This window comes from Microcaecilia unicolor, chromosome 2, assembly GCF_901765095.1.
Source record: "Microcaecilia unicolor chromosome 2, aMicUni1.1, whole genome shotgun sequence".
NCBI lineage: Eukaryota > Metazoa > Chordata > Amphibia > Gymnophiona > Siphonopidae > Microcaecilia > Microcaecilia unicolor.
The window spans coordinates 204,535,769-204,563,050 of NC_044032.1; the positions used below are offsets into that span (position 1 = coordinate 204,535,769).

The 27,282-nt window shown below is 47.7% G+C and overlaps 1 protein-coding gene across 3 annotated transcripts in view; it reads left to right on the forward strand.

Moving 5' to 3' along the window:
• Window positions 1-2,032: 2,032 nt before the first annotated feature.
• The window catches only part of HSD17B3 (hydroxysteroid 17-beta dehydrogenase 3), a 153,855-nt gene continuing 128,605 nt past the window's right edge, over window positions 2,033-27,282 (forward strand). For 2 of the 3 annotated variants that reach the window (XM_030193643.1, XM_030193645.1), the window contains exon 1: window positions 2,033-2,299. In XM_030193643.1, the coding sequence (XP_030049503.1) occupies window positions 2,155-2,299 (145 nt within the window). In that variant the 5' untranslated portion in view covers window positions 2,033-2,154. Of the gene's footprint in view, window positions 2,300-2,623; window positions 2,760-27,282 lie in introns of those variants that run through there. The other variant, XM_030193644.1, reaches the window with a different exon arrangement.

Genomic DNA, 27,282 nt, shown 5'->3' on the forward strand with positions numbered 1-27,282 from the left:
GTCGTGCAACAAAAATCAAACAGTAAAGTATAAAGATTCAAACTTATCTTCAATTGAAAGCGTCCTGGGTCCTGACATGGACCATGCTTCACAATAAGCTTTTCAAGAGACCCAATTCTCAAAGCAGCTGTTCAAGTCCCTGAAAATATACAAAACAACTTAAGCACAGTGTGAAACTGAAAACTAGTCATTAAAAACATCTAAAACTACCTTAAAAAGTAAGTAGGATGAGACATCCTTAAGTTGATTCTACCATGTAGTTAGAGGGACACCGGAGCAACCCGGAAGTGGAAACAGCCCCCTATTTGTACTTCTTCGGGCATGTGACCACAAAATGGGTGTAAAAATAACCAATCACAACCCATAAACGACTGCACTACTATAATTATAAAAATGCCCACTACTCTACCTCCCTATCAAGACCCTTTGGTTCTGTGATATCCCAATTGTAAATCCAATGTTGTTACCCCCCTCCCCCTTTTTCCTTTGTAAGCTTCCACCACCACAAATTTCAAATACGAGTGCAGTCATTTGTTGCTTGGGATTGGCTATTTTAAAATCCGTTTAGTGGTCACGTGCACCAAGAAGTACAAATAGGGGGGCTGTTTGCACTTACGGGTTGCTCCGGTGTCCCTCTAAATATATGGTAGAATCAACTTAAGGTACTGTCTCGTCCTACTTACTTTTTTAAAGGTATGTTTAGATGCTTTTAATGACTATTTTTCAGTTTCACACTGTGCTTAAGTTATTTTGTATGTTTTCAAGCACTCCAACAACTGTTTTGAGAATTGGGTCTCTTGAAAAAGCATATTGTGAAACATGGTCCATGATGGGACCCAGGCAGTGCATTTTTTCTAGCGAAAAAGGTGCCGGTACTCAAATGCCAGGCCACCCTTCAGGGGTGGGGTGATCACTGAGGGGACCCACCCCACAATAGCCAGACCCCCCTGCAACCAGTTACAGAATTTATGACAAGGCAACTTCGGTGTGTAGAGCCTGAGCTCTTTAACTAAAACTTGGGGACCATGGGTCAATTTTAGCAGACAATGGAAAAGGTGCCGGTACTCAGTACCCCCAAGTACCCCCTCAAAAAAGGCCCTGGACCCAGGACACTTTCAATTGAAGCTAAGTTTGAAGCTTTATACTTTATTGTTTGATTTTTGTTGCATGAGAACACAAATGGTTTGACAAAAAAAGATAAAAATTCTAACACAAAGAACTGCTATGATTAGACCTTATGGACTAAGGTCCAATCATGGCACTTAAGATCTTTTGGTCTGTGTCAGTCCGAGGAAAGTTTCGTGAGCAGTTTCTTCACTAATTTTTAGTACAGTTTATCTTATAAACTGCATTGGGTTTTGGGACATTGCTACATGACAGACAGTTTAGCACTGGCAGTTTGCTTTGTATCCTTACTCAGCAACCTGTAAAGTACATGAGAACAACAGCAGTGCTGTGTGTGAGTGTGAGAACCAAGGAGGTCTTTTACAAAGGCACGCTCACGGTCGTGGTGCACGCTAAAATTGTAGGCGTGCTAAACGTTAGAGACACCAATGCATTCCTATGGGCGTCTCTAACATTTAGCGCACCCACAATTTTAGCGTGCGTTAAAAATGTGAGCACGCCTTAGTAAAATACGCCCCTAATGATTAGGATCTGTGCAATAACCCTGACCCAGGTAGAGATATATCCCTCTGTTGAAAAATTCCCGGCTACTCCACTGCCTTAGAATGTAAAATCTTTAGGTACAAGAAAGTAAATTGCCTTAAACTGCTACTTAAAAAGGGTAAGATCAACTGAATTTAATGATTAGGATTCAATCAAATCTTTTAATGTTTTATTTTATATTTGGTTTATAAATTCCAGATGCACCTGGAGATGCCTACCGTCAAAACTAGACATCCACCATCGCCCCCCCCCCCCCCCCTTGCTCTGATGGATACAAAGGGCAGGGAGAGATGAGGATAGAAGGGGGTGTGTAATGAAAGCATACCCTGCCACTGTGCTCAATCACATGATTCCTTTAGTTGGAGTGGAGTAGGATCCACACCTCCTTCAGTCAGAGCTCAAAAGGAGAGCTGAGTAAGTTCACCAGGAGCCAAGCAGCAATAAGTGACAGCCGTCAGTCATCACAGCTGCCTCCTTCAGCTGGTCATGGCAGAGCTCTACCAGCAGTTCTTTGCCCTGCTTGGTGCTCTGGTTTGTTTGTCCTTTCTGATGAGATGCCTTAAGTTTCTGAAGTATATGTTTCCACCTGCTCTGCCTCAGTCCTTCTTTCGGTCAATGGGAGCATGGGCAGGTAAATGCAAGCTTTGATCTGTTTCTCCTGCAAGGACTTAAAGGTGCTGTTTGCAAGTTTTTTTTGTCCATCTATCACATGCGTTTCTATTTCAGAGGGTGAAAGATACAAAATTAAAACTGGAACTCTTACTACTGTAATCCGTGCCCAGATTTCTTGTACACAAAAGAGAGTCAAGATCAGTAAAGTGACAGCAGTATCATCTTTTATTTCTAGTTCTTTAATGATCTGTCTTTACTAATTTCAGCTCAGTCCCTCTGGCTTTCACTAGTCCTTACGTTCGGCACAGGAGCTGCTGTGCTGTTTGTTTGTGATAGCCTCGAAGTGTTCATAGCTTTCATGGAATTGAGGAATTGCTGTGATTCTGCCAGGATCCATTCATCTGCACGCGATATTTTGTTTTGTTTTCCAGTCCTATTAGTTAGGGGACTCGGTTCAGCATCCTGGGCCCAGCTTACAGGTAACAAAACGGAAACAATTACAGGGAATAAAATTTGTTGCTGCTGTTTTTTTCTTCTTTTTAAACTGGTATTATACAACCTTTGCGATGCCCAAAGAGTTATTTAGGGATAGTAGTACCAGCTCCAGTGTAAAGGAATCACTGTTTTTGTACTACAGTATACTAGTCAATATAGTTTTTTCAGCTGTGATAAATCTTTATTCTCTTCTTTAACCCCTTGAAGTCTGCAGCATAGTAGAGTTTCAAATCCGTTCTTAGGAGCCTGCAGTCAGTTACGTTTTCAGGATATCCACAATGTTAAGGCTAAGTTCACGCAAAGCTTTCACGTGCACAGTATATCCTGAAAACGCAATATTTTCTGAGGGGGAAACTCCAGATGAAAGCTTACGGCTTTCATATCCAGTAGTTTGCTATAGCGCACTTGGAAGTTTTCTTTGATATCTTTTGCAGTTAAATATAAAAAAATGCAAGCAATGTTGCTGACTGAATTCCATGGTCTATGCCCTTCTGCAAACGCATGGGAAGAGTACGGAGCCCTAACTAGAGAATTACCAGACTTTACGAATTGCTTTCAAACACTCTCTAAACAGGAGAGACGCTGCCGGCTATTTTCAAGCTGTTTTACAAAGTGACTTTTCGCTGGAAAAAAAAAAAAACAACTAGTGCAGTTTCAATTCAAAGGAATAGATCGGCGCCACATTTCCAGGACTCTGGGCATGCATTCTGTGACTTAACGGTTCATGTAAAGATTCCACAGGGCTGTGTTGAGAGAGAGCACCTTGTACCCCGTGTTATTGGGATACAATTTATTTGCACTGCACGGTGCCATTTGAAAGAGGACAAAGCATTTTTCAGAAGTAGGGGCTGAACTTAAGTAGTTAGAAAGAACGAGTGGTACCGTGCAAAGGCCAGTCTTAAATAGGAAGCTGACAGGAATGTGCATGCAGACTTAAAAAAAAATAGAATAAAAACTCTTTCTGTTTTGATAGTCTAGGGGAAATGGACAGAAGGTCTGGAGAGAGTGTTTGGCGGTTTCTTGAACAATGAAGTGTTGGTAGCATTTGCATTTGCCAAGAACTTTTTATGTGGAAGGGAATTTGGACTAGACAACCCATATGTTATTTTGGTGCTCGTTTTACAAGCCCTATTTTGTGTGTGTGTGTGGGTGTGGGGGGGGGGGGGGGGAGGGGGGGGGGGGGGGGGGGGGGGGGGGGGGGGGGGGGGGGTTTGGACACGCATAAACTGCCATTTAGACGTCTGTATTGCATACACATCTAAAAAAGTGATTTTAGAAATCCAAAGTATGACTAGTACTTATGGCAAGGAGGGTATGGTCTGGGGACTAGGGCAGGGCAAAAAGATATTCCAAAGAGGAATGCACATTTATATCTGAGATTTACAGGAATGTGTGTTACATAAAATTGCTTGTTTTTTATAGCACCTCCCTGGTGGACAGATTAGGGGAAGTTATCCTCTTCATCCTCCAGTGTTTTTTGTCTCTCCCAAACACCATACTGAAAACTGTTATGGGGTATTGCGACAGCTTGGTGAAACATAGATTTTAAATGGCTGACATATATGTTTATACTCCAGCACATACACATGTTCTGAAGTACAGATGCATGTGCTGGTCCATGCATCTTTATGTTGGCATGTTCAACCTATTGATATTTTAGACGCTGATGCTGTAAAATGGATGCTCCTGCCGCACATAGCTGGTGTAGACGTGTTCTTTCCCGGATAAATTGTTATTAACAGAGGTACAGGGTGAAATGTATTATTGCCTCTAATAAGAAATTTTGTCACCAAGCGAGCCTTTTACAAAGGCATCTTAGTGTTTTTAGCACACGCTTAAAATAAGCGTGCGCTATATGCTAGAGATGCCCGTATATTCCTATGGGCGTGTCTAGCATTTAGTGTGTGCTAATCATTAGCGCCTGCTAAAAATGCTACTGTGCTTTTGTATCAACTTTGGAAGATTATTCCAAAGAACAGGAACCAGAAAAAATCAGCAGAACGTATCAATTCTCAGCGAGCCCTAGAAATATGAGGCATTGCCATTCTAAAATCTTGCAAAGATCTAAGAGTCCTGGCTGGTGTATAGGGCAGGGCTAAATAAGAGGGAGGCTGCTCATAATAGACTGTATGAGCCAAAGTGAGAATTTTAAAGGAAATATTTACAAAATCCTCACAGCAGTATTCTGTACATCTGTAACCTTTTAATATTGTGCTTAAGTTATTTCACCATATACCATATTCTCATAGTCCAGACAAGAAATTAGTAGTGCATGTATTAAGGTATGATGTGCCGCCTCATTAAAGCAATGCCTCACTGCTTGGAGTTGATGCAGACCAAAAAAAAAAAACTCTTTGCAAGAAATGACACCTGATTCCGAAATGTTGACACACCCACACCCAGCAACACAACATAATCAAGGATCGCACTAGACAACTTACCGCCACCATTCCCCTTGACCCAATGACGCCTGACTCACACCTACCTCATCTGACCACAATACAATTTCGTATTTGTAATCAACCGTAACGGCAAATGTCTTTACGGTACTTAGATTTACCAACCAGGAACACAAAAAGATCAGCATACACATTCTTGAATCTCCATTACCCCAGTTGCAAAGGACTTAAATATAAATCAACTTATGCATCCAGCTTCTCCTACATCAGCACGCAACCATGGAATGCACTACCAAAGGCCTTAAAAACAAAGCATGACCTAACTACCTTCCGGAAATTACTAAAGACCAACCTGTTCAAAAAGACATACCATAATGAGACATCATAAATGACCTAACATCAAAACTCTACCAGAACCAGATAAAACCGAATTCTTTACACCTGATTGCTTCAATCAATTTGTCACCAATGAACATTAACGTCCTACCCCCCTATCTCTCATGCCTGAAACGAACTGTTTATCCAACTTACTTTATAATTTACTTCAACGTTTATGAACTTTAATGTAATAATACATTGGATTTCTCATTCCGGAAATAGCGATCGCCATTATGGCATACTGTAAGCCACATTGAGCCTGCAAATAGGTGGGAAAATGTGGGATACAAATGCAATAAATAAATAAATACTTGTAAGCCACATTGAGCCTGCAAACAGGTGGGAAAATGTGGAGTATAAATGTAACAAACAAACAGACAAAAACAAATAAATAAAAGACCCCTTCAGAGAGGTACATGGTGAAATGTATTATTGCCTCTATTGTATTATTGTGGATTAAAAACTGGTTGAAGGATAGGAAACAGAGAGTGGGGTTAAATGGGCAGTATTCACAACGGAGAAGGGTAGTTAGTGGGGTTCCTCAGGGATCTGTGCTGGGACCGCTGCTTTTTAATATATTTATAAATGATTTAGAGATGGGAGTAACTAGCGAGGTAATTAAATTTGCTGATGACACAAAGTTATTCAAAGTCGTTAACTTGCGACAGGATTGTGAAAAATTAAAGAAGGACCTTTCGAGACTGGGAGACTGGGCGGCTAAATAGCAGATGACGTTTAATGTGAGCAAGTGCAAGGTGATGCATGTGGGAAAAAAGAACCCGAATTATAGCTAAGTCATGCAAGGTTCCACGTTAGGAGTTACGGACCAAGAAAGGGATCTGGGTGTCATCAATAATACACTGAAACCTTCTGCTCAGTGTGCTGCTGTGGCTCGGAAAGCGAATAGAATGTTGGGTATTATTAGGAAAGGTATGGAAAACAGGTGTGAGGATGTTATAATGCTATTATATCGCTCCATGGTGCGACCGCACCTTGAGTATTGTGTTCAATTCTGGTCGCCGCATCTCAAGAAAGATATAGTGGAATTGGAAAAGGTGCAATGAAGGGTGACTAAAATGATAGCGGGGATGGGACGACTTCCCTATGAAGAAAGACTAAGGAGGCTAGGGCTTTTCAGCTTGGAGAAGAGACGGCTGAGGGGAGACATGATAGAGGTATATAAATAATGAGTGGAGTGGAACAGGTGGATGTGAAGCGTCTGTTCACGCTTTCCAAAAATACTAGACTAGGGGCATGCGATGAAACTACAGTGTAGTAAATTTAAAACAAATCGGAGAAAATATTTCTTCACCCAACGCATAATTAAACTCTGCAATTCGTTGCCGGAGAATGTGGTGAAGGCAGTTAGCTTGGCAGAGTTTAAAAGGGGGTTAGATGGTTTCCTAAAGGACAAGTCCATAAACCGCTACTAAATGGACTTGGGAAAAATCCACAATTCCAGGAATAACATGTACAGAATGTTTGTACGTTTGGGAAGCTTGCCAGATGCCCTTGGCCTGGATTGGCTGCTGTCGTGGACAGGATGCTGGGCTCGATGGACCCTTGGTTTTTTCCCAGTGTGGCATTACTTATGTACTAATGAGATTTATGTTACTAGCAGAAGTACACAGTGCTGCATGAGAAAGGGATTACTGCATCCAATAAGATTTCCAGATAGATGGACTGCTGGGCACAGCCCAGAAACCCTTGTGTTTGCTGACAATGTAGTTCTGTATTACTATCAAATGCCACAATTACATTGGACAGGTAGATAGAAGGTTGTTGCATTGACTTTACTGTGAGAGGATGGTCCCTGCAAAGCTTCATTACATTTGCTTGCACCATGTCTAAACTGTCTATATTTAGTATTAGGTTACTATGAACACACAGTTGTGCAACATAGTAATAAAACCTTTGTAGGTGATGGCAGACAAAGAGCAATGGGCGCATCTAGTTTGTCCAGTCATTCCTGTCTACATTTTCCGAATATATTAGGAAGGCGGTAGAACTAGAGGACATGAATTGAGGTTGAAGGGGGGCAGACTCACAAGTAATATCAGGAAGTATTTTTTTCACAGAGAGGGTGGTGGATACTGTAATCCCGTTACCCTCGGTGAGTGCTACTACTACTACTACTTATCATTTCTATAGCGCTACCGGACGTAAGCAGCGCTTCACACTTGAACATGGAGAGACAGTCCCTGCTCAATAGAGCTTACAATCTGGTGGATAACTTCCAGGCCCTGCCCTCTCTGGCGTGAGCTCCCTTCTTCCACACAGTCCAAAAGCAAGACACAAAACTCCCTTCAGGATCCACAGTTTTTAATTCAGAAACCTCTTGGACAAGCCTCTTAGCAGTCCAACATAAGGCTTACAGTTCCCTTTAGAGTTCCATTTAAAAAGGTTTTTCAGTCCTTTTTCTATCCATACAGTTCAAGGCTATTTAGTCATAGTCCATAACAAAGAAATCAAACAAGAAAAATCACCTGCTCTCTGACACCTTCTCTCTCAGAGAACTGCAGGTTGGGCAGTTCACCTCCCTCTTCACAGCTACTTCACTATTAGATTGTAAGCTCTTTGAGCAGGGACTGTCTTTCTTCTTTGTTTGTGCAGCGCTGCGTACGCTTTGTAGCACTATATAAATGCTAAATAGTAGTAGTAGTAGTAGTCTGTGTCCGCCCACACTGCCCCTTTATACTTGCAAACTTTGGTCATTTGTATTCTCATAGTCCATGGGCACTTGCTCCTCCAAACTGTTCTCTTCTGTAGGGGAGTCAAGTCCTTCTTCTATGCCTTCCATCCAATCAGGTGCTTCTGCACCCTTCTCTCTTAATTCATCACTCACATCAGCTGGCCTGTACTTTCCCTCCCCTCCCTCCCAGGTGGGTGGAATCCTATATTGATTTCTTATCCATGGAAAAGGGGTTTTAACATTGCTGCTCCCTCTACTGGCCACTCTCCGGTTTAACTTCTTTTCCCTCTGTGCCCTTCCTTTCCTTCCTAAAGAAGGAATCCATGTCGTGGTTTCGGGGTTACCTTCCCTCCCATCTCCTCCCTGGCATTGTGGGTAGGGTAGTTCTATACCCCATTGATCTTCAGCATGCCTAAGTTGTCCTTCCTCACTACAATACGTGGTGGAGATGAAAATGGTAATGGAATTCAAACATGCGTGGGATAAACACAAAGGAATCCTGTTTAGAAGGAATGGATCCGCGGAATCTTAGCGGAGATTGGGTGGCAACGCCGGTAATTGGGAAGCAAAACCGGTACTGGGCAGACTTGTAAGGTCTACGCCCTGATCGTGACTGAATAGATATGGATGGGCTTCAGTGTAAATTTTAAGGGGCCTCGACATTAGCTTCAGAACTTTTAGTACAAGAACAGTGCTGGGCAGACTTCTACGGTCTGTGCCCTAAGAAAGGCAGGGACAAATCAAACTCAGGTATAAATATAAAGTATCGCATACCATGTAAAATGAGTTTATCTTGTTGGGCAGACTGGAAACTCTTTTTATTGGAAAAAAAACTAAAAACAAATAACATACAAATCAAAAACAAGCCCCTAGCTATACACGGTCCTCCTATCTATGTACACCCCCTCCCCCCTCCTCAATAGTACAGTGGAAACTGTTTATTAGAAAGACCAAAGAAAAAAAAAACGGACATGCAAATCAAACCCCAGGTTCCTAGCTAGACATGGTCTGCCTATCTATGTACACCCCCTCCTCATAATACAATGGATCAACCCCCCCCCCCCGACCCCCCACAACCCCTTCAGACACTGGCACACAATCCCCTGGGAAGCATGTCCCCTCATGGCGGCTTAAGCCTCACGTGTCTCCACCACCTCGAAGCCACCCCCACCCCTTTTTCCACCCTTTCCCACTTCGCCGCTTCCTGCACCGCCCTTACCACATCCCAGCTGACTACCTCCGCCGGCCGGACCTCCTGGTACAGGGACACCCTGCAGCGCGCCATCCAGAGGCAGTACCGCAATATCACCGAAATCAGAAAGCGTGTTACCGGATCCCGCGTCCCTCTCCACCCTCTGGGCCGTACACCCAGTCCGCATAGCTGTAGTTGCGGAAACTGGGATCTGCAGCAACGAGGAAACCCGGTCAGAGACCCTGGACTGTAAATGGGCACCTCACCAGGAAATGCTCCATCGTCTCTTCAGTTCCAGCACATTCCTCCCGTGGGCACCCTCTATCCCGCACATTGCGATATTTCAAATTTCCTCGGACGTACAGTCTACCGTGAAAGGACAGCCACGCCAGGTCTTTATACTTCACCGGGATGCGGTTCGAAGCAATCAACCGTAACCCCTGCTGCATCCATGGGGCCGGCACGTCCCTCAGCGCCAGAGGAGCTGAGAACACCTGCGCCCGTACTCTGTCCATCCAGACCCCCCGTTGTCCTGCCTTCACCTCCCCCACCGTCAGCCCCCACACCCTCACCAATTTCACTAGGGTCTTGCAATAACTCACCCCCCCCGGAGCCCCCCTTCGCAGTGCCACTACCCTCCCCCCCTCCCGCCATAGGTCCCAATATCTCGGCCACCACTGCAGGACACTCCTAGCCCACCCCGGTGGCTCCTGCCCTACCGCCCTCCCCAGATTGAACTGCAGGAACAAAGCGCTGAAAAACAGGACTGGGTTTATCATGCCCACCCCCCCCCCCCCCTCCCTCCTAGGCAGATAGGTAACATTCCGTTTTACCGGATTCGTCCTGTTGCCCCAGAGCAGCCGGAAGAACACCCCATACAAGGCCGCGTACTGGCTCTCCGGCAGCAAGCAGATGTAACTGACGAACAGAAACAAGGAACTAGTGTGCCTTGATGAGCTGTACCCGCTCCCCCATGGTCATTTTCCACCCCTTCCATCTATCCACCCTCCCCTTCACTTCTTGAGACACCTATCCCAGTTGTAGAGCCTATAATCCCCCTTCTCGAAGTATATTCCCAAGACCCGTATACGTTCCACAGCTGTAGGAAACCTACCTCCCAACTCAAATTGCAGCCCCTGATCCCCAACCCACAGGCTATTGGACTTTTGAAAATTGACCTGCGACGCTGTTGCCTGCGAGTATTCCTGGATCAGGTTCTGCAATCTACCTCCCTCCCTCGGGTCCGCTACCCACACTGTAACGTCATCTGCATACGCCATGACCCTTAACTGGTTATTGTCCCCCACCTCCACCCCTTCCAGCCCCTCCGCCCCCCCCTTCTCCAGCCGTCTTATAAAAGGGTCGATGGCGTATGCATACAACAGCGGGCTGAGTGGGCCACCCCTGTCGGACCCCTGCCCCCACCTCAAACCCCCGCCCTCTCCACCGTTAACCAGGGAAAACACCCGCATGCCGATAGAGTAGCTGTATTGCTCTATCCAGCCCTTCGGAAACCCATAGCGCTCCAGAATGCTCCATAGGACACCACCACTGCACTCTATCAAACGCTTTTTTCCTGGTCGAGTGTTACCAACAGCCTACCATGCCCTCCCACTCTACTCTACGCTTCTACCCCTCCCGCACCCACGCTGCAGCTTCCAAGACCCTCTCCCTTTACCCCACATGCTTGCGAGGCTGCTAGCAAATCCCCAGACACCTGCCTCATTCTCTGGAATAGCATTCGCGCGAAAATTTTTCGATCCGTATTAAGCAGTGCTATAGGCCGCCAGTTGGCCAGCATCGCCGGTCCTTCCCCTTACTTAGTAGGATAAGAGCCGCCTCTGTCAAGGAACTAGGCAAGGAACCCTCCAACTGGGCTGCCCCCCATACCCTCACCAGATTGGCACCAGCTGCTCCTTAAAGGCCTGGTAGAAACTCAGTTGTTAGCCCATCCGGGCCCCCGGCGAGGTCTTCCTGTGGAGCGCCCCGATGGCTTCCCTCCACCATCCTGTTCTGTCCCGTGGTCAAGAGGGCCTGAAGCTGGGGTCCCCCGTGACCTATCCCCGGGGTTCCTTCCACATAACCCTCATCTGCTCCATCTGCTCCATATCAATCTGCTGGGCTGAAAGGAACGCCGAAAAGTGGTCCCTCACTGCCCCCAGAATCCCCTCCCTGGTGTCCTGCAGGACCCCCTGTGCATCCTGCACCCCCTCCATTCACCCTGCGCGCCCTCCGCTCCCGGCAGCATGCGAAAGGGGTCCGGCTAGCACAATTTCCCGAAGTCCCGCTCATACACCAAGAGTTGTAGCGGTTGTACTGTACCTGCTCCAGGAGGCTTGGAGATCATGTATTTCTTCCTCCCTCCCCCTTGTGAAATCAATGTGTCCCTCTTTTCCTTATCGCCATGCCCAACTTTGTCCTTTCCCTCCCCTCCCTTCTCGCCTGTCTGAGAAAGATCCCCGCGTTCGCTTTTCACTGTATCCCCACCACTCCCCCATGACTGAAATGCCCCTGCACTGACACCTGATCTTCCAAAAAACCGGCGGTAGCTCCTCCCGCACCTGCTCGCTACCTAACCACTTTAATTTAGTCGCCAAACCCCCTCCCTGGCCTCTGCACTGCCGCCCGCCGACCCACCTGAAGGAGGACCATGTGGTGGTCTGAAAAGTCCACGTCCCGGTTCGTGGACCCCCCAGACAAACCCCCTTCTTTACCAGGAATCATCGCTTCTACTTTTTACACTGCCCTCGAGAAGAACGTGAACCCCTCCTGTTCCTCACAGAAGGCCACATGCGCGTCTACCAGCTCCGCCTCCCGCATGATCCCTGCCAGCCTCACCCCGTCATAGCCCACCTGTACCGATCGTCCCCACTATCCTTTATCCGCAATATGGTGTTAAAATCTCCCCCCCAGACTACTTGGCGCGAAGTGTATAGGTAGGGCTTGATCTTCCCAAGAGGAGCACCCTTTCCTTCTTGCTTTGGGGGCCCGTACACATTCACCACCCTCAGTGCTCTATCCTCCCAAATCGCATCCACAACAAGACATCTCCCCACCCCCAGCTCCACCACTCGCTGAATATTCACCCGGTGGGCCTTAATAAGATCCCCACCCCCCCATACCTCTCCCCCGCCAACCCCCACACCGAGGACCCCACTTCCAGGCCCGCCTTGCCCGCCGTGATCACCTCAATGGACCGCAGCCGAGTCTCCTGGAGCAGGAAGCAATCTGCTTGGACCCTCGCGAACCAGTCATAACGCTAAACGCCTGCTTCTTCGGAGAGGCGATGCTGGCCACATTCAGCGTGGCAAATGTCAACACTAAGCCTGCCATCCTCATTGCGAGTCACGGGTCTGCTCACTCCCAACTTCTTTCCTTATCTCCTGGGATACCCCCTTCTTACCCTGAAGCAGGTCCTCTGCTATGCGGTCTACATCATCCCCTGCCAGATCCCCCTCCCCCCACCGCAGCCGTCCTGTCTGCACCTTACCCCCCCTCCCCCTTTCTTCCTTCCTTTCTTCTTTGCTCTATCCGGACCCACCCCCTGATCCCTCCCTCTCCCCTCTTCACCCCCACCCCCTACCTCCTCCTCCGAGTCCTCCACCTCCCCCAAGTCCTCCAGATCCTCCTCTAGCTCCACTCTGTCCCCCCAAGCCTGCACTTGGGCCTTCACCACCTGCCCGGCCCCCTCAGCTTTCCTCTTACTCCCCTTTCCCCTCCCTCCCTCCCTTCCCTCTTCCTCCTCCCTCACCCCTCCCCCTCCCCCCAGAGCCTTCCCGCCCTTCTTCCTACCACCAGTACCCTCTCCAGTGCTTCCTCATATTTCCATTTGCCCTCTCCAATCCCCCCTGCCGCCCCCTCTTCCTCCATTAACTCCACCTCTTCTCCTTCCCCCTGTTCTTCCTCCTCCCTCCCAACCTCCCTATCCTCCTCCTCCTCCTCCAACACCTGAAATCTGTTTCCCCCCCCTCGTCCCCTGCAGCGACCCCTCCCTACCCACCCCTAGTTCCCCCCCCTCCGAAACTTCCCTTTCCTCTGTGGCACTTGTACCCACTCCCCCTCTCCCCCCTGCTCCACTCCTGACCCAGCCCCCTGCCGCCCCCCCTCCTGCATCCCCTCCTTCTCCCCCCCTTGCCCCTCCCTGCCTATCACCCCCTGCCCTATCCCCTCCTCCATTACCCCCCCTCCCCGTCCCTTCCCCCACATATCCCACTCGTTATGGGCCGCCCTAGGGCAGTTCCGATATGCATGGCCTAACCCGCCGCAGAGGTTGCACCTGATCGCGGTGCAGTCCTCTCTGGCGTGCTGATCCCCGCATCTTCCACACTTTACCACTGGGCATGACATGCTGAAGTGCCTAAACGAACCACATCTGAAGCACTGCCGCGGCTGCCCCTTGTAAAGCACAGTATCCTGTCACGACCGATAAAGGCAGCCGAAGGAATGTGCTGGACCACAGTGGCTCCTGTCTCAATTTGACCAGGGCTCCCCACCTCCTGCCCAAACCCTGCTTGGATCAACGGTAACTTTGTAAGGGGGGAAATCTAGCTCCGCGTACCTCTGTAGCCAGTAGGCTAAATCTGCCCCAGAGATAGACTCATTTCTCACGAGCAGGGTGACCTGCACCAGTCCGGCTTGCTGATTGGAATGGCCCTGAGGTCCCGCCACTCCCCCTTTCCCCTCACCCCCTCGTACCTTTCCCAGAATATTTCCCTCCCCCTCTGGGTCATGAAGCTCCAGTCATATTCTGGGATGTTGTGGGGTGTATACACGCGTAAAAGTCCTTGGGTATAAACCCCATCCCCATCACAGCCTCAAGACCCGATCCGAGAGGGCATTGCCCCCTCCCCTATCCATTTGAGCTGTACCACATTTCGCCGCTTAGGCAGCTGTCCACCCCTGTCCCCGCCTCCCCCCCCAACCCCTCCCTGGGCCCTCAAAACCACCCGATCTCCCCCCCCTCCCTCCTTCCCCCTCCCCATAGGCGTAGACTGGGGGGGGCGAGGGGGGGCAATGCCCCCCCAAATGACACGAGGCGCCGCCGCGCCATTAGTTAAAGAAAAACAAAAAACCACATGCAAGCACGCGCTCCTCTCCATCCGCTTGGCTTCCCTGCCCTCTCTATCTGCATCCCGCCTTCCTCTGACGTCATTTCCTTTCGGGCGGGACGCAGATCGAGAGGGCAGGGAAGCCAAGCGGAGTGAGAGGAGCGTGTACGTCTACCCCTCTCCATAGGCCGCCCGGTATAAGAGGCTTGGGGAGGCTAAGCCTCCCCAGCCAGAAGTGCAGCAAGGGCAGGGCAGACTGGACCACCCCGGGTGCAGCTCCCGCTGCCTTGAACATCTCCCTCCCTCCCTCCCGTGGACCGCGCGATCATACCGCCACCCCCCCCCCCCCCCGACTACTGCAGGTATCGCTCTCCCCCTCCGCTCCTGTCCTGTCACGTCGTCTTTGAATGTCAAGGATTCCTTCCGGTAGCATCAAAATTGGCAATGATGTAAGCGCTGCTTTCAGCCTGCCCCGGAAGCACTCTCTGTACAGTTTCCCGCGTAGGAAGGACGCTGTCCAGAGAAGGCTTCTGGGGCAGGCTGAAAGCAGCGCTTACATCATTGCCAATTCTGCTGCTACCGGAAGGAATCCTCGACGTTCAAAGACATGACAGGAGCGGAGGGGGAAAGCGATACCGAACTAGTCCGGGGGGGGGGGGTTGAGCGATGCATCATGCCACCAGCTGCTAGACCAAAGGGAAAGGGGGTGGTGAGAGGAGGATGTGAGGTGCCACATCTAAGGGGAAGAGGGAGGAAGGAAAGCAATGGCATGGAATAGGAAAAGGGGGTGGAGAAAGGAGTGAGAGTGATGGGAGCAAGAAGGGGAGGGAAATAGAAAGGTGGGATGCATGAGGACGCTGGAGGAGAGAGAGAGAAAAGTGGAAAAGTGCAGGGGAGAGCCAGGGACATGCAAAGAGCAGGGGGAGAGTCAGAGAGAGATGGGGAGAGAAAGAGGGGGACATGGAAGAGAGCAGGGGACAGGCAGAGAGAGATGGGGAGCGAAAGAGGGACATGGAAGAGAGCAGGGGAGAGCCAGAGAGAGATGGGGAGAGAAAGAGGGGACATGGAAGAGAGCAGGGAGAGCCAGAGAGAGATGAGGAGAGAAAGAGGGGACATGGAAGAGAGCAGGGGAGAGCCAGAGAGAGATGGGGAGAGAAAGAGGGGACATGGAAGAGAGCAGGGGACAGCCAGAGAGAGATGGGCGCGAAAGAGGGGACATGGAAAGAGAGCAGGGACAGCCAGAGAGAGATGGGGAGGTGAAAGAGGGGACATGGAAGAGAGCACGGGAGAGCCAGAGAGAAGATGCTGGATGGAAGGAGGAGAGAGAGAGAGATTAGTGGAAAGATGGGGAGAGAGAGAGAGAAGCTGCTGGGAAGAAACTGGGGCAGACCCTAGCTGTCAGACGGAGAAATGCTGAATGAAAGGAGGGAGAAAGAGGGAAAATGCTGGAAGGAGGGGGCAGAAAGAGGGAAGACACTGGACGTAAGGGTAGGGAGGGAAAGAGGAAAGACACTGGAAGGATGGGGATAGAGATGACATGCTGAATGGAAAAGGGTCGAGAGAGAGAACTGTTTAGAAGGAAGGGGAGATAGAGGGAGACAATGGATGGAAGGAGAGGGAGACATAGACGGAAGGATTGGAGAGGGTAATGGGTAGAAGGATGGAGAGAGAAAGAGGGATGACACTGGATGGAAGGGTAGAAGAGAAAGACATGGATGGATGGAGGGGAGGGAAGAAGGAGATGCACACGGATGGAGTAGAAGGGAGAGAGGAGAAATGCCGGACATGGATGGAGGGGAGGAAAGACAGAGGAAGTTCATGCACATGGATGGAGGGGAGACATGCTGGATTTGGATGGAGGGGAAATTGCTGAATTTAAGGGCTGGATTGGAACACTTTGAGGGCAGATGCTGAAACTGGAGAAAGGATAGGGGCAGGGCTACAGATGATAGACAGGACGCATAAGGACACAGGAGGATGGTGGACATGTTGAGAGAAAAAATATCAAATGGAAAGAAGACACTGGGACCAAAGAATAGAAAAACTAAATGATCAGACAACAAAGGTAGAAAAAAGTATTTTATTCAGAATTTATTAACTGGAATATGTCAGCTTTTGGAAATGTGCATCTGTGATATTTTGCATGTAAGTTTCAATTTTTCTAGTATTGCTGCATGCTGAGTCTGACTTCTTGAGGTAACTTTCCAGTTTTGCCTTCATATCTGTTGTGTCATGTGTTTTTCATGTGTAATCAAGGTGCAGTATTCTACTAGTGTGTAGTATTTACAGCCCTTTTTTTTTTTTGTTTCAATAGGTTGTGTACTGGTGTTTTAGAGCCCGGTGTAATTACAGTGCTGCTTTTCCACGCATAAGGTTGTAGCTCATCCTGTCCTTGGAATTAGTGCTGTTATGGTTTGCTAAGGTTATGAGTGTGTTTTTGCACAAGTTTGTGTATAGTGTTTTGCAGTGGAGAGATTGTGTATTGGCATTACTGAGGTGGCACCAAAACATCGGAAAGGGTTTTAGAGCCTAAATCATGACACACTACCTCTTGAAGGATCTATATATAGTTGTTAATAAAAGGAGCTCATTGTGAACACTATCCACCCTAAAAGGGTGTTTTGTGGCGTTACATGAGAATTGTGATATTATGATCCCTTGTTTCATATTGTTGACGGTCTGCATTTTCTATATGGGTAGTATATTGGTGTATTAGGGTCTGCCTAGTGTTATGGTACAGTAAGGTTTGAGTATGTTTTTGCACAAATATGTGCATAGTGTTTTGCAGTTGAGCGATTGTGGTTAGTATATGCTTTGAGCAACCACTTTATTCTTTGACATATGATACATATCTAATATCTAAATTTAACAAAAGGTATTGTGACTATTTTATTTTTACTTATATTTTCTGTGTTAATTGTGGCTATAAGCTCCGCCCCTGGCTCCACCCCTAACCCCGCCCCTTTAGCCTCCCCAAACAGTTGGGCCACCGACCGCCTATGCCCCTCTCTCTTCCTCCCTCCCTCCGGCGCAGGCAGCAGTCTTTTCCAGCGTTCCTGGCAGCGGTAGCATTGTACACGCTGCCTTTGGCTCTGCCCCGAAGCCTTCTCTTCAAGTTCCTGTTCCCGCATAGGTGGGAACAGGAACTTGAAGAGAAGGCTTCCGGGGCAGACCGAAGGCAGCGTGTACATCGCTACCGCTGCCAGGAACGCTGAAAAAGCTGAAGATTGTTGCCTGCACCGGAGGGAGGGAGGGAGGAAGAGAGGGGGTAAACGGAGTCACCATCTTGGACCTCGCGGGGGGGGGAGCAGAGGGAAGATGGATGGGACTGGGAGGGGTGGGAAGCAGAGGGAAGGAGCAGGAGATGGATGGGTCTGGGTGGGGTGGGAAGCAGAGGGAAGGAGCAGGAGATGGATGGGACTGGGAGAGGAGGTGAGCAGAGGGAAGGAGCAAGAGATGGATGGGACTGCGAGGGGTGGGGAGCAGAGGGATGGACCAGGAGATGGATGGGATTGGGAGAGGTCAGGCACAGCAGAGGGAAGGAGCAGAAGATGGATGGGACGGAGGGATGGTGAGCAGAGGGAAGGAACAGAAGATGGATGGGACTGGGAGGGGTGGGGAGCAGAGGAAAGGAGCAAGAGATGGATGGGACTGCGAGGGGTGGGGAGCAGAGGGATGGACCAGGAGATGGATGGGATTGGGAGAGGTCAGGCACAGCAGAGGGAAGGAGCAGAAGATGGATGGGACGGAGGGATGGTGAGCAGAGGGAAGGAACAGAAGATGGATGGGACTGGGAGGGGTGGGGAGCAGAGGGAAGGAGCAAGAGATGGATGGGACTGGGAGGGTGGGGAGCAGAGGGAAGCCTACTAGAAAGAAGACACTGCATAAAACAGAAGACACTGGGATCAAAGCGAATAGAAAAACTAAATGATCAGACAACAAAGGTAAATAAAAGTATTTTATTCATAATTTATTAATTGAAATGTGTCAGCTTTTTGAAATGTGCATCTGTGATATTTTGCCTGTAAATTTCATTTCCTTCCTCCATATTAGCATATTCATTTGCATATGTATATATGCAAATGATATGCTAATATGCTCCACCCATTCTTTGCCCCCCCAAATGAAACAGTCAAACTACGCCTATGCCCCTCCCTGGACTACTGCCGCAAAGGAATTGGACCCCAGCCCCCACCGCCCCCCCCTCCACACTTGTTCCAGCCCTTCCCTCTGCCTCCCCCCCCTTCTGTCCCTCTGCCCCTCCCCTCATCCCTCTCCCTTCCTCAATATCCACCGCCCCCTCCCCCTGCCCCGTCCCCTTCCCTCTCAGACAACATCCAGCAACAGTCATAGTCAGTTCTGCGGCTTGGGCTGCCTCCACTGATTGTCCTGGCCCATCTCCACTTCCTGAACGTCCCTGCTCGTCCCTGCCACTGCAGGCTCCAGCCTCTGGGCTAATCGCCTCCCTCTCCTCTGTCTCCTGGCGATACTCTGGCACCTGCCCAGTCAGGTCTGCAGCTGGCGATACCAGACTCCCTGCTCGCTCCGCCCCCGAACTCCCTCCAACCTCCGGCACCAGGGGTGAAGCCTCCGGAACTCCGCCGCTCCCCTTGGCTCCTCGCTCCCAGCCGTCCTGCTGGCAGGTCCGCTCCACCACCCGCTGCACATCTGTTAGACTTGCCATGTCCACTTCTGTAGTCAACGAAAGTCTCTCAACAATCGGGTTACTTCTCCCTTGCTTCTGGTGCAGTCCCTCCTGCGTTCTCCCAATGGCTGGCGCTTCCCGGGGGCATGGCTTGTCTGTTCCTGATTCCGCCACAGGCTGGCTGTTAGCACCCCCCGATTTCACCTCTTGTAATGGACAGCTGGTCAAATGAGCTCCCAGCTGCTGCCCGCTCCTATTCCTCTCTCTCCGACCCCTCTCCTGTAAACCGCCAGCTACTCCATGCTCAGGGAAGACCTCCCCTGCTCCCGGACTTCGTGGGCGGGGCTTCTCCAGATGCCATGCTGCTTCGGTTTCCACTTCAGTCATTGCAGACCCGGCCAAAAATACCGGAGTCTGCCTCTGCTGACCCTTTTCCAACAGGGCCTCCTTCACGGCAACTGTCTCTGCTGTTTGCACAACTGCAGGTAAGCCCTCTGAGACTTCGACCACCACCTCTGTAGAAAACAGGCTGCTACCTGCATCTCCCTCTGCTGCCTCCATTATCTGGAGTTTTGAAAAGTTACTGAGTTCTGTCCTCCCCTCCACAGGTAGGATCTCTACTCCAGCCCCCACCTCAGAGCCATGTCCTGCCACTGCCTCCTTATCCTCTGGCTGCTGGGTAAGTGCTCTGGACTGTGTTGCCAACTGTCTCATGTATTTTAAAGTGGGGTCACCTCTGAACCCAGACAACTCTTTTGATTCTAATGCTGCTGAAGACACTGAAGCTTGCTGCAACTGTAGTGTTCCTGAACCCCCAGACTGTGGTATCGAAGCCATCCTTTCTCGGTTAACATAGAGCTCCCTCAAAGGATTCACAGAGCCCTTTTTTAAACAGTTCAACAAGTGTTCTTTTTTCCCCAACAACTTCGATATCCGGGCTTCCTCTTTAACATACATTTGTCTGTGCTCCGCTGGGGCAAATTTACACATAGTTCTTGCCATTTTCAGACGTTTTCCTAGCTCCACTACTTCTTTTTCCACCAGCTTAATTCGTCTTACAATATTTACCACACTACTTGCTGGATCATCAGGGTCATAGCTCACTTCAAGGAACTCCTCATCTGACGATCCACTCTCCTCACTCTCACTCTCAGCTGCCTCCAGCAAAGGCTTCTAGCAAACTTCCATTGCCTCTTCCTTCTCCCTTCCTTGGAAGCGCCCTTCTGGGGCCTGTACTATCTTCCTCCCCCCTCCACTGTCTTCTCGCTTACCTTCCGCAAGCTGGGCCATGGAGGGGGAAATGCTCTGGTGGCCTCCACTGGCTGCTTCTCCCTTCGGTCCACTGGACTCCTTTCCCTACTCCCGGTAGTCAAACCAGGGAGAGAGCCACTCCTTTCGGCCTTCTGGTCCCGGGCCCCAGGAGGCCCCATAGCCTGGGACTTTCCTGAGGCCTTCTCCCCAGGGACCCTCCTCATCTTTGGGGAGGGAGCTAGGTCTCACTCCCTTTCCACTGGAAGTCAGCAGAGCTCTCTAAAACACCTCCTTCCTCCTCAGCAGACTGGATGGACCGTACAGGTCTTTATCTGCCGTTATTTACTATGCTACTATATTCCAGTTGCCAGCGTTACCACTTTTAGTAAGATACCTCTATGTATCTGGAACGGCTTTTGCTAACTGCTGTATTAGTGCTACAATCCAGCTTATAATCGAAAGAGAAAAACGCCTATATTGCGACCCAAATCGGGAGATAGACGTTTATCTCCCCAAAACGAATAAATCGGTATAATTGAAAGCCGATTTTGGACGTTTTCAACTGCACTCCGTCGCGGATGCGGACAAAGTTGATGGGGGCGTGTCAGAGGTGTGGCGAAGGCGGAACTGGAGCGTGGTTATAGGCCGAACAGGGATGGGCGCATTTCACTGATAATGGAAAAAATGTATGCGTTTTTAGCTAGAATTTAGGACACTTTTCCTGGACCCTGTTTTTTCACGAATAAGGCCCCCAAAAGTGCCCTAAATGACCAGATGACCACCGGAAGGAATCGGGGATGACCTCCCCTGACTCCCCCAGTGGTCACTCACCCCCTCCCACCACAAAAAATGATGTTTCACAACTTTTTATTTTCACCCTCAAATGTCATACCCACCTCCCTGGCAGCAGTATGCAGGTCCCTGGAGCAGTTGTTAGAGGGTGCAGTGGACTTCAGGCAGGTGGACCCAGGCCCATCCCCCCCACCTGTTACAATTGTGCTGCTTAATGCTTAGTCGTCCAACCCCCCCAAACCCACTGTACCCACATGTAGGTGCCCCCCTTCACCCCTTAGGGCTATAGTAATGGTGTAGACTTGTGGGCAGTGGGTTTTGAGGGGGATTTGGGGGGCTCAACACACAAGGGAAGGGTGCTATGCACCTGGGAGCTCTTTTACCTTTTTTTTTTTTTTGTAAAAGTGCCCCCTAGGGTGCCCGGTTGGTGTCCTGGCATGTGAGGGGGACCAGTGCACTATGAATCCTGGCCCCTCCCACGAACAAATGCCTTGGATTTATTCGTTTTTGAGCTGGGGGCTTTCATTTTCCATTATCGCTGAAAAGCAAAAACGCCCAGCTCACAAATTGTCGAATAAAACATGGACGTCTATTTTTTTCGAAAATACGGTTCGGTCCGCCCCTTCACGGGCCCGTTCTCGGAGATAAACGCCCATGGAGATAGACGTTTTCATTCAATTATGCCCCTCAATGTATTCCTATCTTAACATAAAGCTTTTCATCCATTCCATTCCTCCTTTTCCCCACTCATGATGCATTAGGCTGCAAGACACCAGTGGCGTACCAAGGGGGGTGGGGGCGGTGGGGGCGGTCTGCCCCGGGTGCACACTGCGGGGGGGGGGGGGGTGCCGTGGCGTGCGCCTGCTCCGAGTTCACTAAACTTCGTTGCTCGTTCGCTGCAGCTCCCTCTGCCCTGGAACAGGTTACTTCCTGTTCCGGGGCAGAGGGAGCTGCAGCGAAGCGAAGTTTAGCGAACTCGGAGCAGGCGCACGCGGCAGCACCCCCCCCCCCAGCGGCGTGCACCTGGGCAGGGTGTCATTTCGCTGGAGGGGGGAAGGTGTCATTTAGCGGGGGGCGGGGGGGGGGGGGTGCTGCACCCGGGGGGGTGCATTGGCGCTCCGACCCGGGTGCCATCCAGGCCAGGAACGCCACTGCAAGACACTCCAGGTCCATTTTGGAGGAGGAAAGCATATATATTGAAATGTAATATATATTTCTCAATGTATTTTTTAATCGTATTATGCAGAAATTAAATTTCTTGTGCAATATTCTTCTATGTGGTATCCAGAAAAAAAGGGGACCCCTTATAGAATTGTTTAACCATTTACCCCCCCTGTTTACTAAGCCACACTCGCATGGCAATGCTGACGCAACTCATGCAAAGTGAATAAGCTGTGTCGGCATTAGCGCACAGCAGCCGCTAGCATGGCTTAGTAAATAAGGGGGAGGGGGGTTAGTTTGACCTAGTGGAGTGGAGGAGTGGTCTAGTGGTTAAAGCACCAGTCTTGCAATCCAGAGGTGGCCGGTTCAAACTCCACCACTGCTCCTTGTGATCTTGGGCAAGTCACTTAACCCTCCATTGCCTCAGGTACAAACTTAGATTGTGAGCCCCACTGGGACAGAGAAATATCCAGGGTACCTGAATGTAACTCACCTTGAGCTACTACTGGAAAAGGTGTGAGTAAAATCTAAATAAAATATTTTGGGAGTTTTTTCTTAGTTAATTCATAATTTGTGTTCAAAGTGTCCTTCTTCAAACTTGACATATTCACAAAGTTTTTGATGCCACTGAGCTGTTGGCTCAATGAATTCTGGGGTTTCATTAATTAAGAGATCAACTGTTTTGCAAGCTCAATGCACTGTCCTGTTGAAAAATGCTCAGAAATGTCTCAAATTTCAGGCAGAAGTTTCTGCTACAGTAGGACATTTTGGGGTTATTTAGAAAAATGCTGGGGTCCTATTTTTCCAGACACCATGTATAAAGAGAGCCCATACACTTAGCTATGGGCAGATAACATTGGCATTGCTACAGAAGTGATATTAATACTAATAGTAAGGGGTGGGGGGGTGGGAAAAGCTTAATTTATTTTCAAAGGTAAAAGTATTAACCTTTAAATAATCTATGTAAAGTCAATGTTGGAGTGAATTAATTTAAGTTGATGTTGGAAATTATACATTTATTTAATTTACTGCGGGAAATGAGGGGATATGTGAGGGAGGGGGGCAATGATTGAAGATATCGAATTGCATAGGCATTAAATTAATTGGGAAATTAATTTAATATTGGATGAGAAGTTTTGGTTGAGGGTTCAGCTGATTGGGTGTTTCTCTAGAGTTGGGGGCAGGGCAAAAGAGCACGAAGGACTTGGAGTTTTTGCCAGGCAGCAGGTTGTGGTAATTTTGCAGGCAGGTAGGACGTTAGCTGTAGGAAAGATTGAGGAATTGGGAATTTTACCCACCTAGTCCCTCTCATAAGTTGTCATAGAGTGGCGGGTTGGCAAGGGATAATATTTAGTTTGTGAGATTTGTATAATTGTATAATTTTGGTAATGGGAGATTGTCACAGCAGCAGAAAACTTGAATGGACATTTTTAAGTGACCTTCATTAAAGGACAATGAATTAAGTGGATATTTGGAGTATTGTGGTGTGATCTGCTTGTGGGTGAAACCGCCATAAGCAGAAGTAAGGCCTTGACGTTACCGCAGATCTCACTTGACAAGTGGGGTATGGAGTACAGTTCATTTAATGAAATAAGTATTTGCAGCTAAAGTCTGCACCGACTAGCTTGCTAAAGGTTAAAAGGGAGTGAAGGTTGTATTGCAATATTTACAAAGAGAATTGTTATCTGTGCTGGTTATAAAATGTTACTGATTTGTTAATAAAGCTGCAGCCAAAGTATTTATCCAACAAATGAAGTTGTTATGAATTTTATTATGCGTGATTTGAGAACGGATGTACGCAAACACCAATGTTATGATTTATAGAGAGAAACAAATTATTTCAACTTCATGTGTGCATGTCTCCTTGTAAGTTGTAAATTTATGTCAGGTTTTGTGGTATTAATGCAATCTGTCTGCTCCTGTTGCTCATGATACATTTTTTTTTTTTGCATAGCTAAAGTTTCCAGAGACCAAAAAGTACAGAATTAACTGAAAACTATGATCAGTGTTCAAAACAGCAACACAGAGAAATAGCAGAGAGTGGATACATACCAGGGTAGATGAATGAAAAGTGTTTGTTTTTCTTCTATATGGAAAAATACTTTTGGTAAAATTGATCGACAATAGACAATTCTGCATGTCTAGAAAATAATGATAGAACTAGTTGAAGGTACCAGCTTCCACAGTATAAACAAAACAGAAGTTAAGCAAATTAGGGCCAGTATAAGGATACTGGGCACCTTGGGCAAACTTTCAGCCTCTTGCCCTCTTTCAATTACCTTTTGGGCTGCTAGCTTCCCCCTGCCCCTGGGATTATGACGGCAGATAAAAACCTGAATGGACCATCCGGTGTGATTAATCTCAACAATCACAACCATCCTAATTTTTCCCTTCCCGCAAAATCCTTTCAAAATGCATAATTGCTCATTAAACCTTGCCATCATTTACTATGTTACTATATGTGTGCGTGCTGTCCCTGCAGGTAAAAGCATGTGCTAATGTTCCTTTAAGTTTGTGTGGCTGTCAGGATCTATTGTTCAGCTTTAATTGCTGCTCATGTTTGCCATCCCTATGAAGCTGCCACCCTAGGCACTCACCTAGTCCTGCCTAATGGTCACGCCGGCCCTGAAGCAAATTCTCAGCAGCATGTTAATGCCTACCAGCCATGGGATTGTATCTCCTGTCAAAATACACATTTTTTTGGCATATATATCGTTTGTGCTGAGGACTCATTTTCAAAGCACTTAGACTTACAAAGTTCCATAGGTTGCCCCGTAACTTTATAAGTCAAATTGCTTTGAAAATATGCATATAAGCACCAAAACTTGTTATCAAACTTTTAATTTTCAAAAATTTTTCAAGAAATCAAGAATGCTCCAGTTTGATTCTAAGAAGCCTCCTAGTAGATTTAGGAGAGAATTATTTAAGACCTTTTATTCACCTCCAGTCTTCAAGAGCCGCTGGGGTCATATTTTCAGGCTATCCCTAATGAATATGTATAAGAGAGATTTGCATGGCTTTAACCTCCACTGTATGCAAATCTCTGCCATGCATATTCATTAAAATCTGACCTGTTGGTCAATTGGAAATTATGGAGAATTCATTTTGATCTAGGAATCTGAGATTGTTAAATTTTGCTATTGCCCAGTATCTGGCACCCCTGAAATTGTTTGAGAAATATTTGAAAGAGGTACTGATATAGTAGAATCATTAATTGTACTTACATTTATTATTTAACTAGAGGGACCAGAGAGGATGATGGTGAGAAAAATGGCATAGATTAATATTCTTCAGTGGAGAGATTGAAATTGTCAGCATTCATAGAATCTTCACAGGGTAATATTCCAATACATTCTACTCTGCTAATGTTTTTATAATCTGATATGCAGAAGAAAACGACTTTGAAATTTGGTTTTGCTAAGAAATATGTTCTTTATTATGGCCAGAAAATCACTATTTTCCCAGATGTGGCCAGATCAGCTCAGTTATGTAACAAGGCGTTCTTTGGGCTGAGGCCTTTGGTCCTGACCCTGGGTGCCTCATTCTTTCTCAAGTTTCCTTGTGAGTGTCTAGACACATTGATTAATTTTTCCAGCTGATGGTGGTTTTCTCTCCATGAGATGGACTGGATACAACATTATGGAAGGTTTGTTTTCTTTATTTTTATGTTGGGGTTTTTTTTTCTTGCACTCTCTTGGGCTTGTATATCCTTTTAAAATTACGAAAAAGGAAAAAAAAGAGAGATTTATTTTGGTGAAATCACTACTACTACTTATCATTTCTATAGCGCTACTAGCCATACACAGCGCTAAACACTTGAACATGAACAGACAGTCCCTGCTTGACAGAGCTTACAATCTAATTAGGACAGACAAACAGAACAAATAAGAGATAAGGGAATTACTAAGGTGGGGATGACAAAATAAGGGTACTGAACAAATGAGTAAGGGTTAGGAGTTAAAAGCAGCATCAAAAAGGTGGGCATTTAGCCTAAATTTGAAGACAGCCAGAGATGGAGCTTGACGTACCGGCTCAGGAAGTCTATTCCAGGCATATGGTGCAGCAAGATAAAAGGAATGGAGTCTGGAGTTAGTGGTGGAAGAGAAGGGTGCAGATAAAAGAGATTTACCCAGTAAACGGAGATCCCGAGGAGGAGTGTAGGGAGAGATGAGAGTGGAGAGGTACTGAGGAGCTGCAGAGTGAATGCATTTATAGGTCAATAAGAGGAGTTTGAACTGTGTGTTAGTGTTCTCACAGTTGAACAGTGTAACCTTTGTGTACTATATGCCACTCACTATAGGAAAATTTGGGCCCTGTTTACTAAGCCGTGTTAGAGGCGTGCTAGCATTTATAGCTCATGCTAAGCATTAATGTGTGCTAACAGTATAGCTACTACTACTACTACTTATCACTTCTATAGCGCTACAAGGCATACGCAGCGCTGTACACCATACATGAAAAGACAGTCCCTGCTCAAAGAGCTCACAATCTAAATAGGACAGACAGACAGAGCAACTAAGAGGTAAGGGAATTAAAGAGGTGGGGATAAAAGGGTATAGGGCAAGTGAGTAGTGGTTAGGAGTCAAAAGCAGCATTAAAGATGTAGATGTAGATGCCCATAATATTCCTATGGGCGTCTATATGGTTAGCATGTGCTAATTTTTAGCACATGCTAAAAATGCTAGCACACCTTAGTAAACAGGGCCCTAAAGGGTACTTTTACAAAGGCACGCTACTGTTTTTAGTGCATTCTAAAAATGAGCATGTGCTAAATGCTAGAGATGTCCATATAGTCCTATGGGTGTCTCTAATGTTTAGTGTGCACTAAAAATGCCTTTGTAAAAGACCCTCTAAATATGTGGAGGGTTAATTTTATAACAAGGCACCTACAGAGGCACTGTTTTTATAAAGATAAGTAGGTGACTACTTGTATTTAAAGAATGGTACCA